This window comes from Fomitopsis serialis (genome assembly GCF_022376445.1).
Source record: "Fomitopsis serialis strain Sig1Antser10 chromosome Unknown B0H18scaffold_26, whole genome shotgun sequence".
NCBI classification, from domain to species: Eukaryota; Fungi; Basidiomycota; class Agaricomycetes; order Polyporales; family Fomitopsidaceae; genus Fomitopsis; species Fomitopsis serialis.
The window spans coordinates 147,722-160,694 of record NW_025954986.1 but is presented as its reverse complement, the minus strand read 5'-3'; the positions used below and the strand labels follow the sequence as shown (position 1 = coordinate 160,694).

Here is a 12,973-nt window from a genome sequence, read left to right as displayed (position 1 = left end):
AAGCTTGACTGGAACTATATTGAGGAAGCCTTATAGCAACAGATTGCACTTCTTGTCCATGCTCTCTCTCGTCTGAAACTGCCCACAATGCTGTTAACAAGCAAATCTAGTTTATATCGGAAGCCTGATCTAGTTTGTAGGTTCTTACAGTTTTAGTACACCGAGACTTCAAACAGACAAGAAAGCGAGCACAACCAGAAGGAGAATGTAACAGTGGGTGATTGATAATGCAAGATGGCAGGTAGGCGTGCAAGACGGTGGGTGTGCAAGACGGCAGGTGTGCAAGACGGCGGGTGTGCAAGACGGTGGGTGTGCAAGACGGCGGGTGTGCAAGACGGTGAATGTATAAGATAGCAGGTGAGACATGCCGCACCCGCGACGAGCGTACCCGTATCCATGGGTGGTGCTACCTGTATCCTACCCCGGTTCACTGTGGGTTGGCATACCTCGGTGGTCCCTGCGCGGGTTTGAGCTCGTTGCCCGCACCCGCCGTCTTCGCCGTCCTCCTCGCTCGCCTAGGCTTGCTCGTCCCGCTTCTCACGCGCCATCCACACGTCCTCCCGCCTGCTCGCCGCTGTGCCCACACCCACGGCGCGCTCATCGGTTGCGTTTGCACGCGGGGCGCTGGCCCTGTGTGCTCGTGGTCGACGTGTTCCGCACGCCCGGCCCTGTCCATTGACGTTCTTCTGTCCTGAGCTCGTGTGCGCGTGCTCCGTTTGTCGGCGGCCGTGCTTGTGTGCTGGGCATTCGCCCAATGCACTCGCCTTCGGCATGTCTGCCGTGGGCTGCCTGCTGGCCCGCCCGCTGGTCTGTCCGCTTTCCCGCCCGCCCGCTGGTCTGTCCGCTTTCCCGCCCGCCCGCTGGTCTGTCCGCTATCCCGCCCGCCCGCTTTCCCGCCCGCCCGCTTTCCCACCTGCCCGCTTTCCCGCCCGCCCACTTTCCCTTTCCCACCTGTCTGCCCACTGTCCCACCTATCCACTCACCTGCATGCCCCGTCCGCCTGCTTACCCCGGCACCCGTGAACCAGCCTGCCTTCCGGTGTCTCTGCTCACTCGCTTGGCTACTCGCCGTCTTGCCCGTCTACTCGCGCGTCCCCCTGCCCGCCCGCTGACCCACCCACTGACCCAGCCGCTGACGCGCTCGCTTTGCGCATGTTCGTTGGCCGTGTTCGCGTGCTGGGTAGTTGCCCAGCGCGCGCACGGTCGGCGTGCGCTCCCGCCCGCCTGCTCGTCTGCCCGCCCCACCGCCGTTCATCGGCCATGTCTGCGCAAGAGGCATTCGCCCTGGGTACACGTGGTCGCCGTGTGCGTCGTGCTGCACGTCGCCGCCGCTTCCTGTGCCTGTGGTCAGTGAGCTCACTTGCGTGTGTTTGCACTCACGCGTAGCAGGCAATGCCCCTCGCCCGTCGTGCCCGTCGTGCGACACATCGCCGAGCGTCGCGTACCCGTCTTTTGCTCGCCCGTCTCACCACTCGTCCACCCCCACCCTGCTTACCTCTCGCATTCCTCCCGGCTCGTCGCTGTGTCCGCGCGCGGTGTGCTTGCATCCGGGGCAGTTGCCCTATGTGCGCTGTCCTCGCGTGCTGTCGCGCCTGAGACCGTGCATGGGGGTACTCACATGTTCGCCTCACCCGCATCCCCGCAGTCTTGACGCCGTCGTGGTGTTTCCGCACGCCCTTGTGGCGCTGCAGGTGGCACCCCAGACGGTAGGCCGGCGATATGGCAGGTGAGCAAGACGGCAGGTGTGCGAGGCGATGGGGGTGCAAGACGGCGGACAAGCAGGATGGCGGGTGAATAAGACGGCGCCGGGTGTGTGAGATACATAGCGGGTGAGACGGTAGACGGGTGAGACGGTAGACGGGCGAGACGGCGTGCGAGCAGGACGGCAGGTGTGTGTTATGGTAGACAAACAGGACGGACCGCGATCAGGACGGCAGTCGAGCGGGAGTATGCAGGCGATAGTGAGAGCTGACGCGTTGAAACATTGAACTTTCCGAGTGAACGCGCCTGAACGCGTGCCCGATCGTGACGCGCCGCGCTGCACTGCGCCAATTGATGCTTTGGGCATACAATGCTGCAGAGCCCAGCCGGCCATTGCCCAGTGCGACGCGTCACAATCAGGCATTCACCAGCAAGACGACGCCTTGACCGCGCCACCCGACGCTTTGAGCACGCAAGAAAAGCCCAGCCGACCATTCAAGTACTATTGATTCGGATCACTACGGTACTGTATACATCCCGCCCAGCCAAATGCATTATACACCTACTGATGTCGGTTGCACGATCCTCATCGTACAAGCCGACGCGTCGGCCGCCGTCGGCTCATGCGATGGTGTTCCGCGAGACTGCGCGTCGGCTGTAGGATGAGGATCGGTGAGAAAGCGCTGCTTGGTGTGATCGGCGAGGATATGAAGCGGTAGGGACCATCTTCCATGTCCGATATGTGGGGCCTGTGCTGTACTCAGCTGAGCGCTTACCAGTCTGTGGTCGGTCGGTATCGTCGTATTGTCTATAGACCAGCTGTGTGCCCGTTGTAATACTGAGCTGGTAACATAGATTCTATCCAACCTTGAGCGTGATAGACTACCTCGCTGGGGGAAGGAATAGTCTTTGGTGGTGGGTTCAGTGGCCCGCCACCCGTCGAGAACTCTCGCTTTGCGTACGAAACTCTGCAGAGCCTCAACTGCTGTCGACGCGTCTGGTCTCGACGGGAGCCGGTCAATCGGTTCTTCAACGATGTTGAAGTCTCCGAGGATCACATCTGGTGCAGGGAGATCGGTCGTTCCGAGCTTCGCCTCTAAGTGGCCCCAGAAGGCAGCGTTGTCGCTCGTGTTGTTGGGAGCGTAGACATTGAGTATGGATACGTAGGTATCCGCATGCCAGTGTAGTTTAAGCACGGCCGCGCGTCCGGGTATAACGTCTGTTATCCGTGCACCGTTCGTATCGACTATTTCTCTGTTTAACGCGAAAGCGACGCCTCCCGCGTTCGCGTCATCCGCGGCCGAGTGGAGTACTTGTACTCTACGTCCGTACAGTCTGTGTATTTGGTTTACGGTGTCGTCGTCGAGGTGCGATTCTTGTAGTGCAAGTATTCCGATCTTTCTTTCGCGGAGGATTTGGTTCAGTGCATTCCATTTATTGTTGCTGTTCTCAGCTGCAAAAGATCCTCGGCCGCTGATGTTCAGGGAGCCTAGGTGGAGGGATGCCTTCGTCCGCCTACCGTTTGGGCGAGCGTTCCTGGGTGCAGGTGTGGTTCTATCGCCTGTTGGGGCAGTTCCTCCTGAGAGTGTGCGTGAGACTCGGCCGCCGCTTGGGGTTCCAGGCGGTCCCTGGGCGGTCGCCCTGCCTCCGGGTTCCCTCGTCGAGTCATGGGAGATCTCGCGGACAGGGGGCGCGTTTTCGCCTCTTCGTCGAGGGAGAGGTGAGCCGTGTGCCAAAAATGCGTCCGTAGGGTTGTGTGTGAATATATTTGTAGCCGTTGCTGTACGCACACCCTGCTACAACGATCCACAGGGGGCGGGGCCCGCTCCTGGGGCTCTCAGGAAACATGCGCGCACACTTCCGGGAAGTGCGGTTGCTTAAGCCTCTCGGCTGGGCAAGTCTAACAGTGCCCATACTGTGTGTGGGGAGAGAATGATCAGCGAGCGAGGTCCGCGGCTTTCCTGTCCCGCGTACGGTCAGTAAATGTGGGCACGCGTGTTCCTCGCCCACCTCGGTTAGTTCTCATAGCTGGTTAGAATCGAGCAGACGTGGTGGTATCGTCAGAGGTCAGTGATGGCATTACATGTCGTAGGTTACGATGCACAGGGGTCAAGAAGTGCAGGCCTTTGCCTGATGTGAGTGATATGCGTGTACAGACGGAGGGGCGGGACAGTGATATACGAAGTACTTAGAAACCTCGCGCACCTCCGCGGCCTCGGCCACCTCGACCGCGTCCTTGCCCGCGTCCACCGCCGCCGCCGCCTGCGCCTCGCCCGCCTCTGCCTCCGCCGCGTGGCCCGCCTCGCTGGCCTTGTGCGCCTCCGTTTACTTGGGCTTGGACGTTCGCGATGGCGTTCATCTGGCGTCGGATGTTCTCCGAGTTAGGCGTAGGGCCGTGCCAGTCGCGGACCGCCGGCATCGGGCATAGGCCGGTCGGGTGCGCGACCGAGTGACAGATGAGGCAGCGGAAGTGGTCGGTCCACCAGGTGGGGTGGCCGGTCATCGGGGTTCCGAGGCGGTGGAGACTCAGCAGGGTCCGGAAGCCGCTCCACTCGACGGGGTTCGCCGTCGGGGACTCGCAGTACATGAGGACAAGCGGCGTTAGGATTCCGCCCTGCGTGCGGTAGTCGAGGATGGATACGCGGATGGAGTCCAGCAGCGCGCGGAAAGCGACCGCCACGGAGACATGCCGCCAGCGTCCGCCGCTTCGATGTCGGCGCGGATGATCCCCTGGATGTCTCGTGCGAGGTCTTCCCGGCTGAGGGCGTTAACGATGGCGCCGGCGATGCCGGTGGGCGTCGTCGCGCCGAAACACTCTGGGTCGCTCCATATGGCGGTGAGGTTGGGCGGGCCGAACCGGAGGGGAGTGAAGTACATGGATATGGCCGTCGTGGATAGAACACGATCGGCTACCATTGCGTCACGTTGCTCGGCCGTGATGTTCTGGACGAGGTAGTAGTAGGGGCCGGAGTTCTCGAGAGGGTCGATCTGTGTAGAGGTGGACGGGGTGATTTCTGCTTCCGGGACTCCGTAGCGAGCGCGGATAGCGTCTCGCATGTCGATGATGCGTTGCCATCGACCGGGGTCGTTCGGGGATGATCCGAAGACAGAGACTACGAGGGTGGGACGTTCCGCCGCGCTTACTATCCACGCGTTGATTTGCTCCAGGCCCATACCGTCGACGAGGTGGTAGAAGGAGTCGCCTTCGACCTCAGTCCAGCCACTTGGAGGTGCTGGCGTGGCTCCGAGCGCAGCGGGTGGGGCGCCTGGCTGTAGGAGTGGAGCCACCGGAGCGATGGGCGCGTTCGGCTGCGCATGCCCGTGCTGCTGGTAGGCATTGTGTTGGTGTACGGGTTCGTGCGCCCGGGGCATGGGAGGAGGCAGAGGCGGAGGAGCGGGGGCGTTGGCAGCGGCGTATGTTCGGCGATCAACGTTTGCATCCGTGCCGCCGTAGGCGTTCCGAGATGGCTGGCCAGTGGGGGGGCGGTTCTCGTCGTTGACGTCTCGCATGTCGACATCGCCGTCAGCTTGACGAGGTGGGGTACGAGGCAGGTCCGGGGCAGTGAAGACAAACCGCCAGACGCGGGGACAGGGCGACGGACCGCTACCGGGCTGAGTATGCGCTCCTCTCGCGTGACGTGCGGGGACGGGGAGCGGCGGTAGTTCGATGGTCCCGGGGTCGGGGCACCCGGCCCGCGGCGTGACTGACCCGCTATGTACGGTACTCGAGGTATGAACGTAGGGGACGGTATACGAGGGGCAGAGGTACGCGGTGGGTGTGATGTTCGGTCGGAGAACGGCCGGTGTGAGGCTCGTAGCGAGGGGCGTGCGACGTGTCTCGAGTCTCGTTAGTGGCCCCGTACATCTGTGGCGTAGCAGGTGCGCTGTAGACAACTTCTTATGTTGTCAGCGTGCAGTGCGTGGTGTCTGTGCAACGAGACCGTACCTTGCTCGCCTCTCACGCTAGGATGTTGGTACGGCGTCTCTTGGGATTCTCGGTGTGAGTTGGAGGGTCCTGCCTCCGCGTCGCCGTCCGTTGGGCTCCAGAAGACGTCGCGACGGAGCGACGCGCTCGCCCATCCGGACGCCTTTGGGTCGTTCCATGGCGCGTCTTTGGTCATGTACGGAGGAGGGAAAAGATCCTCGGTCAGGAAGCGTGGGTCGATGCCGAATCTAGCATATGCTTCGCTCGTGGTGGGCTCGCGTTCAGGGTCGGGCTCCAGGTACATGTCGAAGTCCATCGCGGCCGTCTGCGCGAACGAGGGGCCGGGCGAGTTCTGGACTCGGGCGGGCGGGGACGGCGTACGCTCGGGGAGGTTATCATCGGTGACGCGACGGCGCTTTCGCGACTCACTGACGTGTCTCTGATACTCGTCTGTCTCCCAGACGGGGCCTTTGGCTACTCCTGGTGGGTGTCCACTTCCGATTGGGATCATAGGCTTCGCCCGTGCTTTGCCTTTGTTCACCTTTTTCTTCCTTTTCTTGTCTTGCACGGGGGGCTCGCCTTGAGCTTCCGGTGATTCGACTCGGGCCGGCTGCGGAGAGGCAGGCTGTTGAGGCTGGGTCGGCGTCGACGTCGATGGGGCGGTGATGGCGGCAGTTGTTTCGGCAGGTTGGGCTGTCGATAGGACGTCGTTGGCCGGGACCGGTTGTGCTGGGACCGTCGGTGCTGGGGTCTCAGCTATAGACGGGCCTAAGGTGGGTCCGCGCACTACCATCGCGGCGTAGGCTGGTGGTGGGGATCGAATCAGCTGTGAGGGCTCGTGAGGATGTTGTGTTGTGCTTACACGGACTACCCGGCCTTCCAGGGCGGGTGCTGTTTTCGCCCGAGGGACCGGGGGAGGTGCCGCGCGTCGCGTTCGTCCGGCTTGTCCCTGGGGGCGGGGATGGCGTGCCTCGTGGAGGGGCCGGGGGGGCAGGCGTCCCAGGGGAGCGCCTGTTTTGTTGTGCGGTTTTGTTTCTCTGAGCCATTGGTGCAGGCAGGCAGTGTAGAGAGGAAAGCTGCGGTTGCGGAAAGCGAGGGTAGCCGTGTTCCCGGGGGAGGAGGCTGACTCTGCCCAGGTAGAGTCGCGTGGAGTTTATGGTGCAGAGCACCGTGAGTTGTCGTTCGATGTTGTAAAACCAGCGGTTGGACGGTCGTGTCAAGGGGGCGGCGTTCGTACGACCGGTGTGTCTACTACCAAAGGGAGACGTCGTCGGTGCGTCTTGACCTCGACTACGGTTTCTATTTCTCGACTTGACGGGAATTGTGACAGTCGTCGAGCTCGCATCGTTCCAGCGCTTCGCCAAAACGACCATCTGGCTGCCTGCGCGGGGTTTCTCGGTTCGTGGTGTCCGTTGTCGGTGGACCGGCTGTTCTGCAGGGAGATCCTGGAGGTTGGGGCGGGCTGGGATTGGTGCTTGCTCTGACACGGGTAGGGATCGATGCCGAGCGCCCGTCTCGGGATCGCGGACGTTGTGTGCGCTTGTGCCTTGTTTGGCAGGGCTGTGGCGTATGTGGCGTATGTCACGGGCGGCGATAGGCCGGGCTTTCATTTGGCCTTAGGTATGTCTCGAGGCCTCACTGCCCGGTGTGTGTTCGAATTATATTCTGGAAATGCAGTCAGGCGTCGTGGCGTGCATCTCTTTTCTCGGTGTGGTGTCTCTAGGTACATTCTGGGTCTGGTGGGGCATAATAGTCTCTCGGTATACTCGTTCGTCGTCTCTTTAGCGCCCTCGCTGGTCCTTCCATTCCGTCCCTTCGTCCGGCTGTGGCGATTTGGGTCGTGATCCCAGCCGGCGTCTTCCGCTGTTTCGGATCAGCGAGATCCTCTTCTCGAGAGTCTCCGTGTCTACATCCCACAGTTCGAATTCGTACGGGTTGTCCGTCGCTTCGGAGAAGGCGGGGTTGTTTAGAAAGGAGGAGTGGGGCGGTGGAAGGTCTGCGAGGGTGGCGTAGTGTGTAGTGTGTGTATAGCTCTCGAGTGTCCCCAATGTGGCCCAAGGAATAGGGACACGGAGGTTGCACGGCGGGGAGGCGCCAGCTACAGTGAACGTGATCCAATGTCGGCGGAGGTCGGACGCCGAAGATAGGCGTCCCGTGCCGGATTGACCCGATTCATTCTGTATGGAGATGAGGGTGCCTCGTCCGAGTTGTTGCGTCGGGTGCTGGTCGACTATCCAGGTGTATCCCCTCCCTCCCCAGACTGGCCGCTGTTGGACACGGACGCGGACGACCTCGGCGGCGTCGTTATCATTGGTTATGTGTAGGGAGGGGAGGGGGATAGGATTACGGGTGGGTTTGAGCCCTGCGCCAGTGTATGGCCGTGAGCGGTTCGTATTGGTGGATTTTTGTTTTTGGGATGGAGGCTGAGGTCGGTCGCAGGGCATATTGGCGGGTTGTATGGGTCGGGGGTGTGTTCGCTTGCATGGTTCATGTCTGAAGCTTTTAAGCTGAGTTTTCATTCAGCGTTAACGTTCAGCGTCAACGTTTGTTTGGTTTCCATTTGCCAGGGACCCGAGACTTACGCTTTATTCTTAAGGTTACGTCTCTTTTAGCGCCTTGGGCGTAATGTCATGCAAGAAGAGGAAGCATATTGTCCATGTAGTTGGTTGAGGTGCCTATGTTTTGGGATTTGGTGGCGAGTTATGTCCTGGATTGGGACGTGGCGTCTGTATCCCTCATGTTCTCGTCGCTTCTTTATGTCACATGGTTATGGGAGGGAGTTGGGTCGGTTCAATTCTCTCGTGGGCCGGCTATCACGTGTTAGGCTCGGGGAGCTCAGGGCTTTGTCGCGTGGTGCGGGTCATTTATCTGTATAGTTTTAAACGGGTGGCTGGAACTCTAAAGTTTTTATACCCCGGTGGGGGGCCCTTTGCGCTGTAGGCGCTCGGGGGATCGGGCGCAGTGAGGAGGAAGCGACAGAGAGTGTGTGGGTGGAAGCCAGGTCAATAGGATATGCTTGTGAACTAGAGGAGGGGGTGTTCCCTGCTCCGACGCCCTGCTGGGACGTCCAGTCAAAGTCTGGACTGTTGCGGCCGTGATGGGCCTAAGGATTGGGGGCAGGTTATGCCTCTCGTCCTTTTGTGCATGTTGGTTTCACCTCGAAGAGGTTACTTATCCCCCGGACCACGAAAAGGTCTGCACAGGACTCGTCTAGGAGACGTAGCCCTCCCCGGATATTGAGTGTTCGTTCGGCAGGTGCGTCGAGACTTGCCTTTTTTGGCCATATTGTGGCAGTGGCTGAAATATAATGGTGATTCTCCTCGTTCTTGACGTGGACGACGTTAAGTATCTTGGTTCGTAGGTAGTACGTCGTGTGTCAGTCACCGGCCTGCATGTATATGAAGTACACACGAGTCTTGAGAATTGATCCCCTCTTGATTGTGATCTTCCACCACTTTGCACAACAAGGCTTGCATGATGTTGCTACACGACGCCTTACCGTAATCCCAGACGCACTGAGAGCCACCCGCTCTGCATCATACGAAACATCATAAGGTGCTTTTCATCGCCCCCATTTCGGCGGGCGGAATCAGTCCACTCGTTTGCAGGTGTATAGACAACAGTACAAACATGTTCACATCACCGGGTTAGCCAGAGTAAGTCATAGAAGCTGTTGGTCTCGCGGTGCTGACATGCGGCATTTATCATAGATCCACAGGGCGCAAACAAGGTTTCAGTCATTTCGTCAGGTCAAATTACATTCGATCGAGCCAGATGAATGGCCAGCACGGGTATCAAGTACTAGCAACGCGCGCGGGTTTGTTGAAAACCGCAGACCAAGAGCGTACGTATCAGCCCTCAACGCCGCGCTTACCAGATACGCGTCTCCATGAGGAGGTCGCTGCTGCCCTCGAGGCCGATGCAGGCCTTCAGGAACGTCTCGAGCGCGTTGCGCTGCCTGTTCAGGCTGTTCACGACGTCCGTGCCTATCCCGACAAGTGAGTGATAACACATCACACAGAAAGCATCAAGGACATACCAGGCTTGACGAGCGGAGCCTTAAGCATGTACGAGAGCAGAGAGAGCACGGAGTACAGCGGTGAGAACTCGGCCTGGCCGGCGGAGACGTCGCGGTACTGGACACGCGTCAGCAGCTCGGTGAGGATGGCGAGGTCCAGGATGAGCGGCGTAGCGAGCAGAGAGTCCTGTGACGAGTCAGCAACGTATCTGGCTTATGAGACCATGGTACATACCTCACACTCGTTGAAGATGTTGATGGTAGAGCGGCCGCCACAGAAGATCTCCGAGTAGTACTCGTCGATCGCGCGCTTCGAGTCGCCGACGGCGGGGACATACTTGATGACGACGATGTGGTCGGGGTGCTCGCCCTTCGCGGCCTTCGTGCCCTTGACCGCGCCCGGCTCGGGGCGCTTGAAAAGGAGGTGGTTCGCGTCGACCATGTCGTCGACGACGCTGCTCTTGCTGATCTCCTTGCTCTTGAACTGCGGCTCCGCGGACAGGTTGTGCCCGTCGTTGTTGCCGAGGTGGTTGTAGGACGCGATCGAGAGCGGCTTGATGCCCGCGTTGACGAGGAACTCGGCGAAGACGGACTTGAGCTTCGTCTGGCCCGACTTGAGGTCGTCGCCGCCGATGAACGCCTTGTGGCGCTCTGCGAGCTCAATGACACCCGGGACGAACGTGTTCTGGGGCGCGCCGTTCACGAAGGGCTCGCCCTCGAGGATGGACGCGACGGCGAAGAGCGTCGACGGCGAGACCTCGGAGTGTGACGTCTTGATGGCCGCGAGGAGCGCGTCGGCGGTGTCGTTCACGCCGGGGATGATTTCGCTGTAACGCTCCGTGTTGGCGGTCCAGAAGACGACGGCGCGGTCGAGCCCGTGCTCAGCCTTGAAGCGGCGGATGTCCGCGCGGAGCTGCTCGAGGTGGGCCTGCTTGTCCGTGCCGGGGACGATGTTGTCCGCACGGGCCTCCTGGTTAGCAGCGATGAAGTCGGGGTAGTAGATCGAGGGGAGCGGCTTGCCGAGCGCGGCCATGTGCGGCATGACCTGGCGCTGGAGGTCCCAGTCGAGCACTTCCGCGCGCTTCATGGCCTCATCCATGCGCAAGCCGGAGATGTCCCAGCCACCGAGGACGAGGTCGTTGGGGTGCACCATGGGAAGGACGTCCGAGACGGGGACGTGAACGTCCTTGCCCGTGGACGGGTCGGAGCCGAGACGAACGGTGGACGCGCGGAGCATCGAGCCGATGTAGTTGGGCTGCTGGATGCCGGCCTTGGTGCGCCAGACGATGTTGTGACGGTTGGCGAGGATCGTGGCGGACAACGTGGACCCGTTGTTACCGCCCCATCCTACCATCAACAATCTGCGTATACAAGATTCATCAGTAAGTGGTTTCAACGTATAGCGCAAGGAGAAAGGCTCTCAGCAGTCGCAGGCAGCGCACTCGCGACCACGTGCAGCAAGTCACGGCACGGGCGCCAGAGCAGTGAGTGAAAATAATACGGCGAGACTCACCCAGTCTTTGAAACCTTCCGAGCAGTCTGCAGCTGGTACTGCTTCGTGGTGGGAGTGACGACGTACTGCCCATCGGTGACAGCGACGGCTGCGCTGCGGTTGGTGAACGTGGACGTGATGTGCTCGTCGCTGTAGGAAGTCTGTTCAGACTGCACTACGATCGGATACGGGCGACGAGCAGCTGTCGGGTGCACGGGGAGCACCGACTCGAGCTCAGACTCGGGAGTGTTGAGCCCAGACGAGTTCGTGGTCGGGTAAGGTGCCATGGTCGAGTACGAAGAGTTCAACAATTGGGAAGGTGACGGGACTTAGAGGTGATATAAACCGTCGCCGCAGGTATGCTTGGAGCCTCGGTGACTGTTGTGGGCACTTCCTAACTGGTTCGAGAACATACACCAGGTGCAGTACAAGCTCGATGAGGACGAGGGGCGATGAGAGGTTAGGCCGGAAGGCGAGGGGTTATATACGCTGGCGACGAGAGTTGGGACAGCGCTGGGGTGCGATGGAAGTGGTTGGTGAGAAACAAGCCTGTCTGTCGATGCGAGCGCGTTTTGATGGCGGACAGGGACCGGGGTCATTATTCTCGCGTTCCGAGCCCATCGATAGCAGTCTACGGCACTATCGGCCGCCTCGAGCACGTCTTCCGTAGCGATAGCCCCTTTTTCTGTACACCACCTTGTTCTGCTCCAAAACCTTCCACATACGATAGCTGGGTTTCTTTCTCAATTGTGGTGACAGAGATACGAGCGAGGATGAGTCTCACATCGTAGAGCACACCACCTTTTACGAGGTACAGGTATGAGACCCCAAGCAATTGAATCTCCAGGTACGGCATCTCTAATCTGGCGACATGGCTTCTCGGCCACGCAACGCGAACCCCAAAGATTTGCGAGCGAATAATCGAGCTTAGGCAGACGGGGCACCTGAGCCGAAGCCAGCTTTACGCAAACACAAACGGGACACGCAGGGACCCCCGCCTAAGCGCGAATGCACAGACCACGTTCACGTCTTCTGGGGTTTACAGCGAAAGGAGCGTGCACACAGTGCCACACACTGCATCCGCATCGGCAGGGAGGAGTACCGGATCCGTTGATGAAGAGGCCCTGAGGCTGCCGTCTCAAATCTGCGCTCGAGACGAGGGTGCGTATTCACCTGATGGATGGGGACGTTGCAGGACGAATCTTTATGGTAGTGCGATTGCTTGTCTGGGAAGGCTTGGTCCAGCGGTCGAAGGATCTCAGTGGTTGGTGAGTATAGTGATGCTACGCGGGTCTGATGCTGTATAATCCGCACGACGTACTGTATGTAAGTACTCTCCGATGCTTCGTCGGTGCCATAGTACGGCATAGTAACGCTCACTTCGCACACGCAGAACACCGAGGCTGACAACAGAAGACCTGGAACAGGGATTTTAGCTTGACAGGATAACCCCGCATCGGCATACCCAATCTGCCTATTACCCACTGCAACGTAGGGTGCCGTGGGGCACCAGGGCCGGCGTCCTTGGGGTCAACCAAGCTTAGCTGAGTACAATATGACTGTGCACCAGGCAGCCGGATGTGGCTCTTTGGCGAGTGTAACACGGCGTCGTCTGACACAGAGTTGATGATACTGAGGAGGACGTAGCCAAGGGCGAAGTATTCCAGTCAAGAAGAGTGAGTGATAGACGCGCCTCAGGACAAGTCAATGAGCTGACGCCGATTGTATCAGTGTTCCAGGTGGAATGAGGCCGCTTTTTCAGCGTTTTGTCCGATTTATCCGGCGTAAGGTGTCACTGGCATACGAACTGACGCTATATTCTCCTCCGATCTGAGCAG

General features: G+C 59.9%; 5 protein-coding genes across 5 annotated transcripts; 1 reads left to right on the top strand and 4 right to left on the bottom strand.

Annotated features, from left to right (window-relative positions):
• Nucleotides 1-556: 556 nt before the first annotated feature.
• On the top strand, nt 557-1,315 carry B0H18DRAFT_1002003 (uncharacterized protein; the record flags this gene model as incomplete). Its single annotated transcript, XM_048028343.1, has 3 exons — nt 557-809; nt 882-929; nt 956-1,315. Coding segments are annotated over exons 1-3 (271 nt in total), but the record flags the coding sequence as incomplete, so codon positions are not given.
• A 1,874-nt stretch (nt 1,316-3,189) lies between these two features.
• On the bottom strand, nt 3,190-4,203 carry B0H18DRAFT_1118278 (uncharacterized protein; the record flags this gene model as incomplete). The annotated part of the gene is made up of 3 exons (XM_048033762.1): nt 3,190-3,279; nt 3,906-4,001; nt 4,030-4,203. The coding sequence occupies 3 exons, from the start codon at nt 4,201-4,203 to the stop codon at nt 3,190-3,192; spliced, it is 360 nt and encodes a 119-aa protein (XP_047894393.1).
• Nucleotides 4,204-4,301: 98 nt separating this feature from the next.
• On the bottom strand, nt 4,302-6,671 carry B0H18DRAFT_1118277 (uncharacterized protein; the record flags this gene model as incomplete). The annotated part of the gene is made up of 3 exons (XM_048033761.1): nt 4,302-5,584; nt 5,647-6,429; nt 6,488-6,671. 3 exons carry the CDS (start codon nt 6,669-6,671, stop codon nt 4,302-4,304), a joined length of 2,250 nt encoding a protein of 749 aa, XP_047894392.1.
• A 735-nt stretch (nt 6,672-7,406) lies between these two features.
• Nucleotides 7,407-8,069, bottom strand: B0H18DRAFT_1118276 (uncharacterized protein; the record flags this gene model as incomplete). Its single annotated transcript, XM_048033760.1, has 1 exon — nt 7,407-8,069. The coding sequence occupies one exon, from the start codon at nt 8,067-8,069 to the stop codon at nt 7,407-7,409; it is 663 nt and encodes a 220-aa protein (XP_047894391.1).
• Nucleotides 8,070-9,495: 1,426 nt separating this feature from the next.
• Nucleotides 9,496-11,422, bottom strand: B0H18DRAFT_875253 (Myo-inositol-1-phosphate synthase; the record flags this gene model as incomplete). Its single annotated transcript, XM_048040409.1, has 4 exons — nt 9,496-9,611; nt 9,665-9,830; nt 9,879-11,004; nt 11,157-11,422. The coding sequence occupies 4 exons, from the start codon at nt 11,420-11,422 to the stop codon at nt 9,496-9,498; spliced, it is 1,674 nt and encodes a 557-aa protein (XP_047894390.1).
• Between the last annotated feature and the right edge of the window lie 1,551 nt (nt 11,423-12,973).